We start from the raw sequence: 21,189 nt of genomic DNA, 5'->3' as shown, positions 1-21,189 counted from the left end.
AATCACCGCTTTAAAAGAACGAACCATTTCGGCCGGCAGCCCACACCTCCGGCTAACTCCATGACTTCCTGCTATAAATGTTACAATTCCATAAACTACAGCTCTGTCCCCACTTTCTCCAGATTGTGATTCTTCAACTACCCAGATTACATAACAAATAAATGTGCAACAGAAACAAGACCCTGGTAAGGACACAAGGCCTCCTCAGATAGGTTCCACACAAATCATTCTACAGCAAGTACAAGGAAATGACAACGTCCTTCTCACACTGCCAACCGATGGGACACCAAGTCTAGGAACTCCCAAAAGAAAGTGATACGAACTAGCAAAGTTATACACAATATGGAGTTTTGTAGAATTTGGTAAATGTGTGCACAAATGACCCCAGATCCAACCTGGACAGCCACCCTCTAACACTCCACCAGCCAGCGCCGCATCCCTCTAACACTCCACCAGCCAGCCCCGCATCCCTCTGCCATGCCACCAGCCAGCCCCGCATCCCTCTGCCATGCCACCAGCTAGCCCCGCATCCCTCTGCCATGCCACCAGCTAGCCCCGCATCCCTCTGCCATGCCACCAGCCAGCCCTGCATCCCTCTGCCATGCCACCAGCCAGCCCCGCATCCCTCTGCCATGCCACCAGCCAGCCCCGCATCCCTCTGCCATGCCACCAGCCAGCCCCGTATCCCTCTGCCCTGCCACCAGCCAGCCCCGCATCCCTCTGCCATGCCACCAGCCAGCCCCGCATCCCTCTGCCATGCCACCAGCCAGCCATGCATTCCTCTGCCATGCCAACCAGCCAGCCGCGCATACCTCTGCCCTGCCACCAGCCAGCCGCTCATCCCTCTGCCCTCCCACCAGCCAGCCCCGCATCCCTCTGTCATGCCACCAGTCAGCCATGCCAACCAGCCAGCCCCGCATCTCTGCCATGCCAACAAGCCAGCCCCGCATCCCTCTACCATGCCACCAGCCAGCCCCGCATCCCTCTGCCATGCCACCAGCCAGCCCCGCATCCCTCTGCCATGCCACCAGCCAGCCCTGCATCCCTCTGCCATGCCACCAGCCAGCACAGACTCCCTCTACCATGCCACCAGCCAGCACAGACTCCCTCTACCATGCCACCAGCCAGCACAGAATCCCTCTACCATGCCACCAGCCAGCACAGAATCCCTCTACCATGCCACCAGCCAGCACAGACTCCCTCTACCATGCCATCAGCCAGCACAGAATCCCTCAACCATGCCACCAGCCAGCACAGAACCCCTCTACCATGCCACCAGCCAGCACAGACTCCCTCTACCATGCCACCAGCCAGCACAGAATCCCTCTACCATGCCACCAGCCAGCACAGAATCCCTCTACCATGCCACCAGCCAGCACAGAATCCCTCTACCATGCCACCAGCCAGCACAGAATCCCTCTACCATGCCATCAGCCAGCACAGAATCCCTCTACCATGCCACCAGCCAGCACAGAATCCCTCTACCATGCCACCAGCCAGCACAGAATCCCTCTACCATGCCACCAGCCAGCACAGACTCCCTCTACCATGCCATCAGCCAGCACAGAATCCCTCAACCATGCCACCAGCCAGCACAGAATCCCTCTACCATGCCACCAGCCAGCACAGAATCCCTCTAGCATGCCACCAGCCAGCACAGAACCCCTCTACCATGCCACCAGCCAGCACAGACTCCCTCTACCATGCCACCAGCCAGCACAGAATCCCTCTAGCATGCCACCAGCCAGCTGTATTACACTCTGGCCGAACCACACTAACTCACCGCCAGCGCACAACCAGCCGCATTACCTTTCACAGGGGAGTGTTTTGTCTTGGCGCTGCTCGCTGGCTCTGGTTCAGTGTCACTTTTATTCTGCAGGTTTGACCTAGAAGAGGACGGCTGCTCGTCCATCTCTTCTTCAGCAGAGGTCCTGCCAGGCTCCTCCGGATCATCGGACACTGGGAAGAAAGCCGTGTGGTCATACAAAGGCCTCAGATACATTTCCCTCCTTTAGAGAAACATTATTATACAATACAATATTATAAGATAAAGCTAGAGGGTCTGTATGTAGCTCCGCAGCAGCACCCGGAGGCGCCGCTATCTCAGTGTACCAGGATCTGGAGGTGCTGCCGCGGAGCAAGTAGGGTCTGCATTTTTAGACCTCAGAACACTTAGGATCAACCCGGCTTGTCATCTCCTATTGATCAAAACTGGTGGTCACCCCCTAAGCTTACCTTCAGAAGACGAGGAGCTGCTCCTGGAGAGGGGGAGGGGAACACTTGGTGTGACCTTCTGCTGAATCTTTCTCGACTTCACTTGGGGACTACAAAAATATGAAAGTAATCATTAGTTACTGACAGTGATATGGCTGTACCTGGAGACTCTGCTGCTGCTGTGTGTCCGCTACCGGTAACACACACCCTATATACCTCTGACACAGGAACCCTCCCCTACAGCTGTACCTGGAGACTCTGCTGCTGCTGTGTATCTATCCGCTACCGGTAACACACACCCTACATACCTCTGACACAGGAACCCTCCCCTACGGCTGTACCTGGAGACTCTGCTGCTGCTGTGTATCCGCTACCAGTAACACACCCTACATACCTCTGACACAGGAACCCTCCCCTACGGCTGTACCTGGAGACTCTGCTGCTGCTGCTGTGTATCCGCTACCAGTAACACACCACCAATATACCTCTGACACAGGAACCCTCCCCTACGGCTGTACCTGGAGACTCTGCTGCTGTCTATCCGCTACCGGTAACACACACCTTATATACCTCTGACACAGGAACCCTCCCCTACAGCTGTACCTGGAGACTCTGCTGCTGCTGTCTATCTATCCGCTACCGGTAACACACACCCTATATACCTCTGACACAGGAACCCTCCACTACGGCTGTACCTGGAGACTCTGCTGCTGCTGTGTATCCGCTACCAGTAACACACCACCAATATACCTCTGACACAGGAACCCTCCCCTACGGCTGTACCTGGAGACTCTGCTGCTGTCTATCCGCTACCGGTAACACACACCTTATATACCTCTGACACAGGAACCCTCCCCTACAGCTGTACCTGGAGACTCTGCTGCTGCTGTCTATCTATCCGCTACCAGTAACACACACCCTATATACCTCTGACACAGGAACCCTCCACTACGGCTGTACCTGGAGACTCTGCTGCTGCTGTGTATCCGCTACCAGTAACACACCACTAATATACCTCTGACACAGGAACCCTCCCCTACGGCTGTACCTGGAGACTCTGCTGCTGTCTATCCGCTACCGGTAACACACACCTTATATACCTCTGACACAGGAACCCTCCCCTACAGCTGTACCTGGAGACTCTGCTGCTGCTGTCTATCTATCCGCTACCGGTAACACACACCCTATATACCTCTGACACAGGAACCCTCCACTACGGCTGTACCTGGAGACTCTGCTGCTGCTGTGTATCCGCTACCAGTAACACACCACCAATATACCTCTGACACAGGAACCCTCCCCTACGGCTGTACCTGGAGACTCTGCTGCTGCTGTGTATCCGCTACCGGTAACACACACCTTATATACCTCTGACACAGGAACCCTCCCCTACGGCTGTACCTGGAGACTCTTCTGCTGTCTATCCGCTACTGGTAACACACCACCAATATACCTCTGACATAGGAACCCTCCCCTACGGCTGTACCTGGAGACTCTTCTGCTGCTGTCTATCTATCCACTACCGGTAACACACCCTATATACCTCTGACACAGGAACCCTCCCCTACGGCTGTACCTGGAGGCTCTGCTGCTGCTGTGTATCCGCTACCAGTAACACACCCTATATACCTCTGACACAGGAACCCTCCCCTACGGCGGTACCTGGAGGCTCTGCTGCTGCTGTGTATCCGCTACCAGTAACACACCACCAATATACCTCTGACACAGGAACCCTCCCCTACGGCTGTACCTGGAGACTCTGCTGCTGCTGTGTATCCGCTACCGGTAACACACACCTTATATACCTCTGACACAGGAACCCTCCCCTACAGCTGTACCTGGAGACTCTGCTGCTGCTGTCTATCTATCCGCTACCGGTAACACACACCCTATATACCTCTGACACAGGAACCCTCCCCTACGGCTGTACCTGGAGACTCTGCTGCTGTGTATCCGCTACCGGTAACACACCCTATATACCTCTGACACAGGAACCCTCCCCTACGGCTGTACCTGGAGACTCTGCTGCTGCTGTGTATCCGCTACCAGTAACACACCCTATATACCTCTGACACAGGAACCCTCCCCTACAGCTGTACCTGGAGACTCTGCTGCTGCTGTGTATCCGCTACCGGTAACACACCCTATATACCTCTGACACAGTAACCCTCCACTACGGCTGTACCTGAAGACTCTGCTGCTGCTGTGTATCCACTACCGGTAACACACCCTATATACTGCTGACACAGGAACCCTCCCCTACAGCTGTACCTGGAGGCTCTGCTGCTAGAGGCTGAGCTGCTGCTGCTGCTACTACTACTACTACTGCTGCTGTGTATCCGCTACCAGTAACACACCCTATATACTTCTGAACACAGGAACCCTCCCCTACCGCTTGACCTGGAGGCTCTGCTGCTGCTGTGTATCCACTACCGGTAACACACCCTATATACCTCTGACACAGGAACCCTCCCCTACGCCTGTAGCTGGAGACTCTGCTGCTGCTGTGTATCCACTACCGGTAACACACCCTATATACTGCTGACATAGGAACCCTCCCCTACGGCTGTACCTGGAGGCTCTGCTGCTGTGTATCCGCTACCGGTAACACACCACCAATATACCTCTGACACAGGAACCCTCCCCTACGGCTGTACCTGGAGGCTGTGCTGCTGCTGTGTATCCGCTACCGGTAACACACCACCAATATACCTCTGACACAGGAACCCTCCCCTACGGCTGTACCTGGAGGCTGTGCTGCTGCTGTGTATCCGCTACCGGTAACACACCACCAATATACCGCTGACACAGGAACCCTCCCCTACGGCTGTACCTGGAGGCTGTGCTGCTGCTGTGTATCCGCTACCGGTAACACACCGCCAATATACCTCTGACACAGGAACCCTCCCCTACAGCTGTACCTGGAGGCTCTGCTGCTGCTGTGTATCCACTACCGGTAACACACCCTATATACTGCTGACATAGGAACCTTTCCCTACGGCTGTACCTGGAGGCTCTGCTGCTGTGTATCCGCTACCAGTAACACACTGCCAATATACCTCTGACACAGGAACCCTCCCCTACGGCTGTACCTGGAGGCTCTGCTGCTAGAGGCTGAGCTGCTGCTGCTGCTACTACTACTACTGCTGCTGCTGTGTATCCGTTTGCGATACCGCTGCCGCTTGCGCTTCTGGAGTTTCTGTAGCTGCATGGCCAGCTTGTAGTCGGAGATGATGTCTTTTATGTATGTTTCGCACAGGGCGGATAACCGGAGAGTCATACTGTATATCTGGGGACAAAGAGAGGGAAACTCAGCTAAGACAGAACATCTGAGCGTAGAAGCCAAGCAGACGCGGCTGCAATGAGACCCAGCTGGTGGGGATAGGCCCCACTCCTGGCCATGTCATACATGCATGGTGCTACGAATAGGACTAGGCCACCAAGCCGAAAAAGGCTAAATTATTGGATAACATGGACTGATGCATTCAGCACCAACGGGTCATCTTACCCTGGACTTCTTGTTGGGGGTGTAAGCCTTAGAATTACTAAAAATCAATCGGACGTCTGTCCCGAATTCCAATGGGTCGACGTAGGTCTCCGCTTCCAGGTTGGCTTTCACAGTGCTGAAGTCCATGGGCGTCTCAATGATATCCTGGTAATCCTGCACATAAGGACACTGAATTATGCTGCACGTGTGCGATACTACACAGCAGGAGATCTCCAGGGCGCACACAACCTACCGGGTACGAGAGTCTGTTGACCGGTTGCCTGAAGGGCTCAGAATCCTCCCGCTCATAGATCAGGTCCAGCAGCTCCTTGCACTTGTCCTTCCAGGAATCCGGATTGGACTGCAGGAGGTTTCTCTTAGTGCGGCGTGTGACCTTACAAATGAGATACACAACCATCAGACACGGACACGAGGAGACGCCGCAGCTGTGCGTCGTCCTAACAAGTCACTCACTGCGCCGGGTATCAGGTGGAAACACGGTTCCCGTGACATCGAGGCCCGTAGCAAGCTCTAGCAATAATGGAGGAGAGAATGTGAAACATTGCACTGAGCACAACGTAGGCGTCCACTTACCTTGCCGGTCCTACACAACAGGCTGACCGGGGGTACCCAAATATATATTTAGAAGCTAAGGTTTGGGGCACGTTACATTGCACAAGGTTATTATACAGATTGTGGGAACATGTTTTTGCTTCCACACTTCTTCCAGGTCAAAGGGCCACCGGAGGAATGTGGAAATGACTAAGGGGTGGGCGTCTGTGATTGGCAGGTGGGCTAAGCAGTGATAGGGGGATATAACTTTGCATACGTCCTGCCACGTATGAGCGGTGCTTAACCCCAGCCGCAGTCTCCCCGATGGCTGAAAGAAAAAGTGTCATTTGGTTCATGAGACTCTCGGCAGGCGAGTTCTAGAAACATGACAGCTCAGATAACTCCAGATACGCAGGACAGCCAAACCCCAATATATAGTCTTACCAGGGGTTTAGTGACTGGTCTTCCTCTAGACGTTCCCGGACCATCCGAGTCCATTTCCACCGCCGCGCTCTGCTGGGGGAGAAACCAGGGAATATAAGCTCATGGAGGAAGATCCATCACGGTAACCTGGGTAATGTGAGTCGTTCACTCACCTCCTCCTCTTCCTCCGCTTCTTCCACATCTTCAGACCTCACTTGATTGTAGATCTCCAGAATGTCCGTGCAATCGTCATCACTGCAAGCACAACACACAGGGCTGTAGCTCGACGTTCGCGCAGGTCAGGGATGGTGAACGCACAGCGGTCGCACATACCCGATATACTGTAATAACACATCCGTCACTATTTTGGCAGATTTGACAATTGGAGAATTGGGCTCATTGAAGGTCCTAGCGTTGTGTTCGATATAACGGACCTCCCAGATTATTGCGGAGATCCTCCTGCATGGGACAGAGACACCAGATGTGACATCCAAGATGTAAACCAGGAACAGCTCTGTAATCAGTACTGGGAACATTGTTACACATCCATTACCGACACCCATTAATACATGGAAGTTACCCCAGGACACAGCTATAAACACTGAATGTCTGAGCGGCATTTATTGTGTACTAGTGGACGTTGCCCAAGTGTAAATCGTCACGTTACTAATTTACCAGGGAGTTGGATGTAAGGGTCATTATATTAAATATAAGTAGCCGCTCTTCCAGCACACACAAGGCCGATGCCCCATGTCGTCTTTTTGGGGTGTCGCCATTAACCCTGATCCCAAACTTTTGTTTGGGTCAAGTTTTATAGTCACTTTTCCATTGTGAGATGGGTTTAATTTTCCTTTTGTTATTAGGGCATTTGGATACACAACATTTCTCGTCTTTTCACCAGTTATTTTAGTTCATTAATTCAGTAATTTCACATCATTGAATTATAGTTATTACAGTGAATTCGTTTTATCCACATCCCGGTGGAAGGTCCAGAACAGGCTCCCAGGCCAAAGTTCTGCCCAGCGTGCACCAATGGGAGCTCAGGCAGGACCCCATGCCCCCAGCACGTCTTTTGGGATTTAGTATAAGTGGACAGACAAACTGAGCACTGATTACTTTATACTGTACAAGAGAACTGGGTGGGAAACATGAAACCAATGCAACACAATCCTAACATGTCAGAGAGCTTAATAGTCAGACTGACACGTCACGCGTGCTCTGATTCCGTGTGCGGGGGGAACGCTGGGCACAGGAAGCTACGCTGACAACGGGCGCCGTCTGGCAGAACACTAGCCCGGCTCTTCCGATGAGTCTCGTACACTGACCTGTAGAAGCGGCTCTCTAGTCTCTTCCTCACCGAGCTCAGGTCGGTCGGATACGCCACTGCGGTGCAATACGTGGGATACGCGGCAAGGTCAACCGGAACGCTGAACGGGCTGACGAAATCTGATAAAGGAACATCAGCGCACGTTACTACAATACAGAAAACTGCAACAAGCAATGGAGTCCTGTCACTCCCAAGTCCTGTCACTCCCAAGTCCTGTCCTTCCCAAGTCCTGTCCTTCCCAAGTCCTGTCCTTCCCAAGTCCTGTCATTTAATAGTAACGACAGCCAGGATGCTGGAACAGATCGCAGATGCCCGATTAGAAGTATACCAGACTCTTGTAGTGTTAGCATGGGGCTGCTATGGTTAGTTACTAAGAGGGGGGTTAGAAGGCAGGCAGGGTATTAGGATAATTATGGGGCACATGTTGGGATCCTCAGCACTGGGGTGCCTGCATGTCTTCTGACCCCAACATACCAAAACTGGGAAAACTTATGTATTCTGTATAAAGCCTGACACGCACATGGAAGTGGAAAGAGATAAGTAACCCTGTAGACCGTAATTAGAAGTGGACACTACACAGCAATGCAAGTGTAATATATCGTTCTCACCACCAGGGCGGCGCACTACAAGAAGCACTTACCAAGTGTGAGCAGCTGGTCAATCCCTCGGATGATCCTCTCACAAACGTCATCCCTGGACTTCAACCCCCACTCTCCGTCCTCTGGTTTATACTGCAGAGCGTTCAGCTCCTCGGCCGTGACGGGAACTCCAGCGCCGACTTCGTCCGGCAAAACTACTGCAAACAATCCGCGTGAGAGGTGCACATTACAGAGACATATAGGGATCATCGCTCCCTATATCACAGATCACCACACAGAGAGGGATAAAGAAGGGATCTTACTGTCCTCAGGAATCGGTTCCATGTCCCAGGGACTCATGTTCTCCCGTTCATTGTTATCCCAGCTGTAAGCAGAGAACAGACAACACTTACAATGTGATAAACAAGGTGAATAGCGCACAAACCCTGCGTACAGAACCCTGCGTCACTGCTGGGAACGGACGGATTTCCTATTTATCTACAGAAGGACCAGCTGCGGCTTACTGAACGCTGTAGCACTGGAACAGACTGTCCGGGTACTCCATCTGGAAGGGCTGCTGACTCTCCACCGTCCCAAACCACCAGGCGTCATCGATGATACTGCGGAACCGGTCTCCTGAAGTAAGATCAGTAAGAAGATGCACTCACTAGCTGTCAGTAAGGTCACATCGCAGGAATGACGCGTAGTCACACAAGTAACATTACTGAGAACTACATCTGGGACAGTCTAAGACAGCGCTTCCCAAACTACGACACCACAAGGATGAAATCATTTCTTGATACAGTTGGAATACAACATGAAATGACTGGTTCTGTCACGGTCACCCTTCGGTTTAGTTATGTGGTCGTGCACATTTGTGCTTCGGAAACTCCACATGTTTTAGGATTGGTGCTTCGGACTCCGCTAACAAATAACAAGTGACGTCTTGGTGGCATTCTCTCAGACTACAGAAATGACGCTGCAAATATCTATCTCTACCACAGCCCTGGCTCTGTCCTATGGCATCGCGGAACGGTGGCACATTCACAAGTTCTGGCATGGTCCCTTCCCCGACCACATCCTCTAATATACATGGGGAACACAGTTCTATCCTGAGAGCAGCGAATTACCCACCGATCTGCCAGTTTCTATCCTTCGCTTCCTTATAGAACTGGTAGAGGACGAGGAAGTCGATGACGTCGGGCATATCGTGGTACCTGGGACAGAAGGAAGGATTTAGGAGACACAAACAATCAGCTCACCCCATCGGTGAAGACCGCACACATGCAGCGTGCTACGGGACAGGAAGCGATGTACGTTATCTAGCGCTGCAATATCTACGTATGAAGAGGCCCGCCAGATAATGCCGGAATTCCGGGGGAACTGTACGGCGCAGAGTTAGGAATTACACGTGGGGGGGCCTGATATTGTCCTGCAAGCAATAGCGCAGGGAAGGGATAATAAATATCCCCTGCAGCACAGAGTGCACCACAGCCGGGAATATTTGAAAACAACATTTAAAATTTATATTTTTTGGTTTAAACCATTTTTTTTTTTGCTTATGTTTTTTTTTTTTATATATTTGAATCCTGCTTATTAAATGTGTTATACAATCCTATGCATTGGATACCTCGACCAATCAAATGTTTTATTGCTCTCCAAACAATCCAACGTCATCTGATAGAATTCAAATCTTTCAAAAAATAAAATGTTATTACGGGTTATTATTCCTGTTACATCCGTACGTAGCGATATATCCTTTTCTGCTCTTGTTTTCTATCGCCAAAAAAAAAACGAGCCAGACTAATTGGGTATCCTGCTAGTAGTGGTAATTCACCGCTGCGGCTAATTGTTTTGCAGAGAGCCAACCCTGAATAGGTGCGCAATGAGCTATGAAAGCCTATAACAAAACATGATATGACTAGGGGCCTGAGCTCATGCCTACCAGGATTAGGACATGGTACGATGTGTCCTGTACAGCCCAGATCCTACGGGAATATACAGCCCTGTAACGCACCATAATAACAGTCTCCAGGTACAAACTTACTTGACAGAGAAAGATTCTCCGCTCATTTTGCCAGACGTGGGGTCCATAAAAGCCAGTTTTAAGCAGCAGAGTGTTGGCGGTCCCACTTCATACCGGATACCCACTATCTTCAGGAATTCCTGTTCCTGGGAAGCAAAATCTGAATCAACTTCTGAGAGAACGTGAGACGACACAACGAAGTACATAGGGATCACAGCACATAGTAAGTACACAGGGATCTGCAAGCGCCTTACACACATCGTACCCTCTGTAATGTACACAGTACACCCAGACGTCTGGCCCAGTTCCAGGCCCAACAGTTTAGTAATTGTCCCAACTGATTAAGTTTCCAACAAATGTCTGGTGCAGCGGACAATGGGGGCATAGGAGAGAAACAACGCCCTACGCGGGAGTTTAGGGATGGAATTTCTGAGCCGGGACCCCAAGAACTGCTTCTGTGCAGTGAGCTGTGATCATCCAGAGCAGTAATCCCTTATTAATGTGTCCCTGTCTGACATGGAATAACTGCAATATCCCCATGTGCCAGCAGGGGGGGCAGCAGTACTGTAATTACCCTGAGCTCAGATCTGTTCCACGGCTGCTTTTGCAGGTTAACACTGTAGATTTTGGCCTTCCTCACAGCCCGCACGTAGGCTTCGTGGCCTTGCTTCAAATAAATCACCTGTTTGGGAATAGAATACCGGCCAGTTAGGGGGTTTATATTCCTTTTCCAACACGTCTTTACAATATGAGAACCAGCAAATATCGGAAGAAAATAACCAATATCGCTCTGACCATCCATAGAACACAACAAGCTTGGCATCGCTATTATCCGTCTACAGATCTATAACGTAATCTCTCGCCCTATGGGAAGATCTGCAGATTATAATCGTACAGGAATCCATTACCTCGTCTCCCATCTGTGGAACAAAGGGAGAACGGCGTGGGATCGTGTCCAGGATCCACTGGGGCGGAATCCACCCTTCGCTGGACTCTCCTTCCATAGAGAGGCGCTCGCTCTGTTTCTGTAAGAGAGGGGAAAGGAGCGGAGCATGAATCTACAAGTCCACCATGGCCTCCGCTAACTACAGCACCTCCCATCTCTTCTCTTATGTGTGTGTATAGAACATAGCATTTACACCTAGTTATGGTTAGCGGACACACGTGGCGGGATGTAGTGATGACAGAGTTCCGTGTAGTGTTGGTGAAACTTGAACTTTTTTTTAAAGCGGCAATCCGTTACAGGGCCTGGTTTTGCCTGTAAGTGATTGCTCCTTCAAAATGATGTTCGAGTTGGGCCGACGTCTCGCGCAATATTATATCCCGCCATTTATTCTGAAGCCATTTGGGTTATCAAGTGGTTATGGGGCCTGCGTCCCCCCCAGATGTATACTGCGCAATCACAACAAAACTCTGGTCCTCTAATCACCCTCCCCAGTAGTCTCTGGGGCACCTGTGATAAGTTTAGACACACGGTCCCAGGAACAAACTTGAGGGGGGTAGAAAAGGAGGCCAAATAATCGGGCGCACAGCTAGTTTGAATTTAGCAATCAACTGGTGTGGTTTGCAAAGAAGTGTGACTTGCTGCTCTCAATTAAGGCTCTCTGTAATCCTTAATAAAGTTACACCAAATAAACAAATAGAATGAATATATATATATATATATATATATATATATATATATATATATATATATATATAGATAGATATATAGATATATAGATATATATATATATATAGATATAGAGAGAGAGAGCGCGCAAGAGACACTGAAAAATATGACTGTATAAAAATACTATTTTATTTAAGCTTCCTTAAACACAGATATTATATTTAATAAAAGGTCTTCTGAGGAAACCGTCAGATTAGTACGACGGAGAAACGCGTCAAGAGCTCTCCCTGCCCGTGGTGCCCTTGTCCTTGCCTGCCTGTGTCTCACTGTGCCAAAGGAACACTCTCTAAAGTGACAGAGACTGCAGAGACTGCAAGCCGCACATACGCTACAAAGCGGAGCACGGCACAAGCCGCCAATCACCTGCTTGAAGCTGAGGTAGCTATATCCTTTAACTGCCGCGACATCCATTCCCCTGCAGCGTCCGTCATCCGGCGGTCGGCTCCCTGACACAGTGAGCAGGTCTCTATGCTGTGGTCAGGTTGAGGAACTATACGGCATATAAATCCAGGAAGGTAACTGTGAAAGTGCGTGTTTGCCTGTCTCCACACTACCTGTACTGACAGTGTATAAACCAAAGGCGCCTCCGTATTTCAACCACAATACTGACTACTGATATTATCTATGTGTATGCCAGAATTACGGTCCAATCAGTGGCGTAACTAGAAACATGTGGGCCCCATAGCAAAAGTTTGTAAGGGCCCCTATTTCTCACCTAATGCTAAAAAATGCATAAAGCATATAATACTTTGACAGGCAAAATGGGCCCCTCAGCAGCTGCACCCCCTGCACCCATGGTAGTTACGCCCTTGGGTCCAATTGACCCTCAAAACATCTGGTTATATCTGGACTTGCTCCATCTCCAGCTATTCAAACAGTATCAATTGGAAACATTTGAACTCTGTGGATCTGATCATCTGAAATAACACCATTAACCTGGCTATTGAAATCCACATTATCAGTTTTCCTTGGAAAATAAATATTGGCAGAAATTGGCAAAGGGACACAATCATTTTATATATGTTTATGTTTATTAATTTATCTGTGGGTTTAATGTACAATGTAAGGTATACTGTGCAAGTCCGTGTACAAGCATCCTTAGGGTGGGAGAGACCATAGATATCCGGCAGCTATAAGACACTGCATCACACTCCTCCTTATCCGGCAGCTGCGAGACACTACATCACACTCCTCCTTATCCGGCAGCTAGGAGACACTGCATCACACACCTCCTTATCCGGCAGCTACGAGACACTGCATCACACTCCTCCTTATCCGGCAGCAACGAGACACTACATCACACTCCTCCTTATCCGGCAGCTACGAGACACTACATCAGACACCTCCTTATCCGGCAGCTACGAGACACTGCATCACACTCCTCCTTATCCGGCAGCTACGAGACACTACATCACACACCTCCTTATCCGGCAGCTACGAGACACTGCATCACACTCCTCCTTATCCGGCAGCTACGAGACACTACATCACACTCCTCCTTATCCGGCAGCTACGAGACACTGCATCACACTCCTCCTTATCCGGCAGCTACGAGACACTACATCACACACCTCCTTATCCGGCAGCAACGAGACACTACATCACACTCCTCCTTATTCGGCAGCTACGAGACACTACATCACACACCTCCTTATCCGGCAGCTACGAGACACTGCATCACACTCCTCCTTATCCGGCAGCTACGAGACACTACATCACACACCTCCTTATCCGGCAGCTACGAGACACTGCATCACACTCCTCCTTATCCGGCAGCTACGAGACACTACATCACACTCCTCCTTATCCGGCAGCTACGAGACACTGCATCACACTCCTTCTTATCCGGCAGCTACGAGACACTACATCACACTCCTCCTTATCCGGCAGCTACGAGACACTACATCACACACCTCCTTATCCGGCAGCTACGAGACACTACATCACACTCCTCCTTATCCGGCAGCTACGAGACACTACATCACACACCTCCTTATCCGGCAGCTACGAGACACTACATCGCACTCCTCCTTATACGGCAGCTATGAGACTACATCACACTCTTCCTTATCCGCCAGCTACGAGACACTACATCACACTCCTCCTTATCTGGCAGCTATGAGACTACACCACACACCTCCTTATTCGGCAGCTATGAGACACTACATCACACTCCTCATGTAGCATCTGCACAAACCTTTCTCCGGGTCTGTTTGCGCCTCCTCTGCCGGTCGTCGTCCTTCACGTTCTCATCCTCAGAGCTGCTGCACATCTTCCGCGTTGTCTGGCGCGTCTGGCGTTTTGGGGGCTGGAGATTGATGCCGGCATCTGCGGTCCAGTCTGAATATTCGCTTGAGGAGTCGCTGAAACAACAGGAGGACAAAGTCCTGAGCATGGGGCGCGACGGAAGCAAAAACGAGTCTATGTATCATACATTGGCATTGTTCTGCCGCGCGCTGCGGAGAGAGAGAGCGAGCGCGTGCTGAGGAGAGAGAGCGGGCGCGCGCTGAGGAGAGAGAGCGCGCGCTCTGAGGAGAGAGAGCGAGTGCACACTCCCCTTACACCTCATACTGTGCTCCCCCCCTGCAGAGCATCCGATGGGAAAGGCTAGAACAATGTATTCCATGGGCAATGGGTGTGGTATATTAATCAGATACATGTGCATGGGGAACACCATTTAGTATACTGCGTCCCCTTGAATGACTCGCCATGGGGCCTGGTGTCGACGTACCACCCGGATCCCATGGGCGACACCTCCCCACCTTGGTGAGCCCACCCCTGATCTAGCCACTCAGTGACCATAAAAGGTTACTAGATTTAATTGCCGCAAAGAATGAAAATTGTCTTTATGTTAATGGACCTGTTCTTGGCGCATGTTGCCCCAAATTGTGCCCAAGTTCAGTCAAGTCCAAAATGCACTGGAGGGTTCCTCATTATATAGTGTCCATGCACCACAAGGAGGAGCCGCTCATGGGTGTGAGGGGGCTGTACCTGGAGGAGCTCTCCGTCGCCCAATGTGCAGTCATTTCATCTGCCGACGCCTCACTGGACGCTCGCGACTCCTCATCCTGCAAACATTAATAAGACAATTGGAGGGTTACAGGTACAATTTGCAGATGTCATTTAGTGGAGAATAAGCAAACATTTTATTTATTCCCACTCCTGCACAGAAAATGGGTGTCGACTGGGGTCCCCGACGGCCACCTGCTTTTTTTTCCTCATGGGGGTCCACGACCCCCATAGAGGGAGAATAGAATAGGTGGCAAACGTAGCGAGCCACCGTGCCCGCAAGGGGCTTAGAGTGCACTCACCACCGCATCTCCTGATCACCACCGTGCACTCACCACCGCATCTCCTGATCACCATCGTGCACTCACCACCGCATCTCCTGATCACCACCGTGCACTCACCACCGCATCTCCTGATCACCACCGTGCACTCACCACCGCATCTCCTGATCACCATCGTGCACTCACCACCGCATCTCCTGATCACCACCGTGCACTCACCACCGCATCTCCTGATCACCACCGTGCACTCACCACCGCATCTCCTGATCACCATCGTGCACTCACCACCGCATCTCCTGATCACCACCGTGCACTCACCACCGCATCTCCTGATCACCACCGTGCACTCACCACCGCATCTCCTGATCACCATCGTGCACGCACCACCGCATCTCCTGATCACCACCGTGCACTCACCACCGCATCTCCTGATCACCACCGTGCACTCACCACCGCATCTCCTGATCACCACCGTGCACTCACCACCGCATCTCCTGATCACCACCGTGCACTCACCACCGCATCTCCTGATCACCACCGTGCACGCACCACCGCATCTCCTGATCACCACCGTGCACTCACCACCGCATCTCCTGATCACCACCGTGCACTCACCACCGCATCTCCTGATCACCACCGTGCACTAACCACCGCATTTCCTGATCACCACCGTGCACTCACCACCGCATCTCCTGATCACCATCCTGCACTCACCACCGCATCTCCTGATCACCATCGTGCACTCACCACCGCGCACTCACCACCGCATTTCCTGATCACCACCGTGCACGCACCACCGCATCTCCTGATCACCATCGTGCACTCACCACCGCATCTCCTGATCACCATCCTGCACTCACCACCGCATCTCCTGATCACCATCGTGCACTCACCACCGCGCACTAACCACCGCATCTCCTGATCACCACCGTGCACGCACCACCGCATCTCCTGATCACCATCGTGCACTCACCACCGCATCTCCTGATCACCATCGTGCACTCACCATCGCATCTCCTGATCACCATCGTGCACTCACCACCGCATCTCCTGATCACCATCCTGCACTCACCACCGCATCTCCTGATCACCATCGTGCACTCACCACCACAGAACTCCTACAGAGCGGCACCTAATGGTGGGATTTGTGCTTTGCTTGGCCTAGGTTACTGGTTAGTTTATACATTGACCTGTAATTCCATCATCCTTGCTACTACATTTTGGGGTTGACAATTAGCCACTGTTTGGTTCTTTGTGAACAGGTGCACACATACTGCATGCGGCACTTATGGAGACTCTTGACACAAATGTGGTATTGCCGGTGTTTCCATGCTGCTTACTCATATCTCATTTATCCAATATGGTGACAGAGCAGCTCCACACTCACCACAGCTACACACTCACTCTACAGCTACACCCGCACACACTCACTCTATAGCTACACCCACACACACTCATTCTACAGCTACACCCACACTCACTCTACAGCTACACCCACACCCACTCTACAGCTACACCCACACACACACACACACACACACACACACACACACACTCACTGGGGTCCCCGACGGCCACCTGCTATTTCCCTCATGGGGGTCCACGACCCCCATAGAGGGAGAATAGAATAGGTGGCAAACGTAGCGAGCCACCGTGCCCGCAAGGGGCTTAGAGTGCACTCACCACCGCATCTCCTGATCACCACCGTGCACTCACCACCGCATCTCCTGATCACCATCCTGCACTCACCACCGCATCTCCTGATCACCATCGTGCACTCACCACCGCGCACTCACCACCGCATTTCCTGATCACCACCGTGCACGCACCACCGCATCTCCTGATCACCATCGTGCACTCACCACCGCATCTCCTGATCACCATCCTGCACTCACCACCGCATCTCCTGATCACCATCGTGCACTCACCACCGCGCACTAACCACCGCATCTCCTGATCACCACCGTGCACGCACCACCGCATCTCCTGATCACCATCGTGCACTCACCACCGCATCTCCTGATCACCATCGTGCACTCACCACCGCATCTCCTGATCACCACCATGCACTCACCACCGCATCTCCTGATCACCACCGTGCACGCACCACCGCATCTCCTGATCACCATCGTGCACTCACCACCGCATCTCCTGATCACCATCGTGCACTCACCACCGCATCTCCTGATCACCATCGTGCACTCACCACCGCATCTCCTGATCACCATCCTGCACTCACCACCGCATCTCCTGATCACCATCGTGCACTCACCACCACAGAACTCCTACAGAGCGGCACCTAATGGTGGGATTTGTGCTTTGCTTGGCCTAGGTTACTGGTTAGTTTATACATTGACCTGTAATTCCATCATCCTTGCTACTACATTTTGGGGTTGACAATTAGCCACTGTTTGGTTCTTTGTGAACAGGTGCACACATACTGCATGCGGCACTTATGGAGACTCTGACACAAATGTGGTATTGCCGGTGTTTCCATGCTGCTTACTCATATCTCATTTATCCAATATGGTGACAGAGCAGCTCCACACTCACCACAGCTACACACTCACTCTACAGCTACACCCGCACACACTCACTCTACAGCTACACCCACACACACTCATTCTACAGCTACACCCACACTCACTCTACAGCTACACCCACACCCACTCTACAGCTACACCCACACCCACTCTACAGCTACACACACACACACACACACACACACTCTACAGCTACACCCACTCACTCTACAGCTACACCCACACACACTCACTCTACAGCTCCACACTCACTCGCTCCACACTCACTCTACAGCTCCACACTCACTCACTCCACAGCTCCACACTCACTCCACAGCTATCACATAGTAATCAATACAAATTTAGTTTAAAAGGAATTTCTCTTTTCCATATTTACTGTGAGGTATACAGCCTGTGCGAACCAACTGTATACATCCAGTACACCAGATTGACCAGCTAAACCACAAGCATACATAGGCCATTGCTGTGGGGTATACAGCCGGTGTGCACACCATATATATATCCAATACCTCTGTACCGGTTACATAGGTCATTGCTGTGGGGTATACTCAGTGACCATCTTTGTCCACATACTCGTCTCCACTATTGGCATCAAGCCTCTAGTTGTATGTTGATTGAGTCCTCACTACTTATATTTACGCTGTAATGTGTATTGAACTGTGGCGCTCTTTATTTGTACTGTATTCTTGTTATTTATTCAATGTTATGCCAAGCTTCGTCTCCCTGTATTGTTCCTTTGTACGGCGCTGCGAAACACTTGTGGCGCCTTATAAATAAAATTATTATAATAATAATAATAATAAAGTATACAGCCTGTGTGCACACCGTATATATCTGTACCTGTTACATAGATCATTGCTGTGGGGTATACATAGCCTGTGTGCACACCGTATATATATTCAATACCTCTGTACCGGTTACATAGATCATTGCTGTGGGGTATACATAGCCTGTGTGCACACCGTATATATCTGTACCTGTTACATAGATCATTGCTGTGGGGTATACATAGCCTGTGTGCACACCGTATATATATCCAATACCTCTGTACTGGTTACATAGATCATTGCTGTGGGGTACACATAGCCTTTGTGCACACCGTATATATCTGTACCTGTTACATAGGCCATTGCTGTGGGGTATACAGCCTGTGTGCACACCGTATATATCTGTACCGGTTACATAGGCCATTGCTGTGGGGTATACAGCCTGTGTGCACACCATGTATATCTGTACTCGTTACATAGGCCATTGCTGTGGGGTATACAGCCTGTGTGCACACCGTATATATCCAATACCTCTATACCCATTACATATGCCAATGCTGTGGGGTATACATAGCCTGTGTGCACACCGTATATATCTGTACCTGTTACATAGATCATTGCTGTGGGGTATACATAGCCTGTGTGCACACCGTATATATATCCAATACCTCTGTACTGGTTACATAGATCATTGCTGTGGGGTATACATAGCCTGTGTGCACACCGTATATATCTGTACCGGTTACATAGGCCATTGCTGTGGGGTATACAGCCTGTGTGCACACCATGTATATCTGTACTCGTTACATAGGCCATTGCTGTGGAATATACAGCCGGTGTGCACACCGTATACATATTTTTCCTTTTACATAGGCCATTGCTGTGGGGTATACAGCCTGTGTGCACACCGTATATATCCAATACCTCTGTACCCATTACATATGCCAATGCTGTGGGGTATACAGCCTGCGTGGACACCGTATATATCTGTACCCATTACATAGGCCGTTGCTGTGGGGTATATACAGACTGTGCGCACACCGTATATATATCTGTACCCGTTACACAGGCCATAGCTGTGGGGTACACTGCCCATACAAGACCCTAGGGCGCACATTCCTCAATGTGGAAGCAGGGGGTCACAATACATCATGTATTCTCCATATCCTGCAATACCTACCGCCGTAGAGCTCTGCGATTCCTCCCCATTGGTTGTAGGCGCGCTGGTCTGGGAGTCGCGCTCTATGTTGGATCGGGTCTGATATGCATGCTGCCGTTTTCGCTGGATCTTCCGCAGCGACCTCCCGCTGCACACCTGATAGTCACTCTGATGGGAGAACAGACAGCGTGGGGTGACTGGGGGAGCCGGTAATGAATGCAGGCCCTACAGACCACGTCAGCCTTGCAGCGCTCTTACCCTCTGAGTCGGGTGAGGCGGTTTCCTCTTCTTCTCCGTGGTGTACAGATAGACCTCCACGTCACCCTTGGCAGACCGGCATTCCTCTTGGACTCTATGACAGCAGATACGTTACATAGGATAAAAGGTGACTATGTAAGAGGAACGTGTTCCCCATCGTGTATAATATACATCAGTACAGGTGCTCCAGTTATCGCTGCACTATTGCCCAGATTTACTAAGCCCATTAGAACATAGCAACTGGTTCGCTGCAGTTTAGGTTGCCTAGTTGCCATGGGTTACAGCACACCAGTCACTCACCTGCTAACCCCGTGATTCAGCTCATTCACCACAACCCGTCTCCTCCACGCCATGAGATCTCGTTCTGTTGCAATTTGACTTCTCGGAGCATTGTGATGCATTTGGCGAACGCCTTCAATCTGCCCACTGCGCCGGAGGCCGACATTAGGTGGTGATGTCAGATCCAAACTCTGGCTTCTCATAACTGTGTGATACAAGGAGAGATGGCGATAATTATATATAATATAATAGTGAGCGGAGGAATCCAAGTGCGAGGAGCCTCCGTGCATTATGAAGGCGGAGCTGAGGTCACATGACTTCCCCTCACACACCTGGCCACACCTGCGTATTCCCTGACACTCCCAGATAACAGCCGCTCGCCATGTAATGATTCCCCAGTGTGTGCAGTCTGTGTGTAGTCCAGGACTTACTCAGCGGCTGTGATAGAATCAGGCTGATCGGGGGCGGAGCTGAGGTCACATGACTTCCCCTCACACACCTGGCCACGCCTGTGTATTCCCTGACACTCCCAGATAACAGCCGCTCACCATGTAATGATTCCCCAGTATGTGCAGAGTGTGTGCGTAGCCCAGGACTTACTCAGCGGCGGTGAT

At 51.0% G+C, this 21,189-nt stretch overlaps 1 protein-coding gene across 5 annotated transcripts in view; it reads right to left on the bottom strand.

Moving 5' to 3' along the window:
• BRWD3 (bromodomain and WD repeat domain containing 3) overlaps nt 1-21,189 on the bottom strand; it is a 56,087-nt gene that overhangs the window by 5,691 nt on the left and 29,207 nt on the right. Inside the window, exons 19-39 of one of the 5 annotated variants that reach the window (XM_083160384.1) lie at nt 20,597-20,780; nt 20,297-20,390; nt 20,060-20,206; nt 15,271-15,347; nt 14,477-14,642; nt 11,516-11,632; nt 11,182-11,289; nt 10,629-10,753; nt 9,716-9,798; nt 9,106-9,217; nt 8,905-8,966; nt 8,644-8,796; nt 8,002-8,122; nt 7,010-7,135; nt 6,850-6,931; nt 6,698-6,769; nt 5,955-6,095; nt 5,723-5,875; nt 5,307-5,503; nt 2,236-2,324; nt 1,810-1,959 (exon numbers count right to left, since the gene is read on the bottom strand). In XM_083160384.1, the coding sequence (XP_083016510.1) occupies nt 1,810-1,959; nt 2,236-2,324; nt 5,307-5,503; nt 5,723-5,875; nt 5,955-6,095; nt 6,698-6,769; nt 6,850-6,931; nt 7,010-7,135; nt 8,002-8,122; nt 8,644-8,796; nt 8,905-8,966; nt 9,106-9,217; nt 9,716-9,798; nt 10,629-10,753; nt 11,182-11,289; nt 11,516-11,632; nt 14,477-14,642; nt 15,271-15,347; nt 20,060-20,206; nt 20,297-20,390; nt 20,597-20,780 (2,559 nt within the window). The other 4 variants (XM_083160382.1, XM_083160383.1, XM_083160385.1 and 1 more) reach the window with 4 other exon arrangements.

The sequence above is a fragment of the Crinia signifera genome, chromosome 9 (genome assembly GCF_055691185.1).
Source record: "Crinia signifera chromosome 9, ASM5569118v1, whole genome shotgun sequence".
Taxonomy (NCBI): Eukaryota; Metazoa; Chordata; class Amphibia; order Anura; family Myobatrachidae; genus Crinia; species Crinia signifera.
The sequence above is the reverse complement of the archived record's forward strand: the minus strand, read 5'-3'. Positions and strand labels throughout refer to the sequence as shown.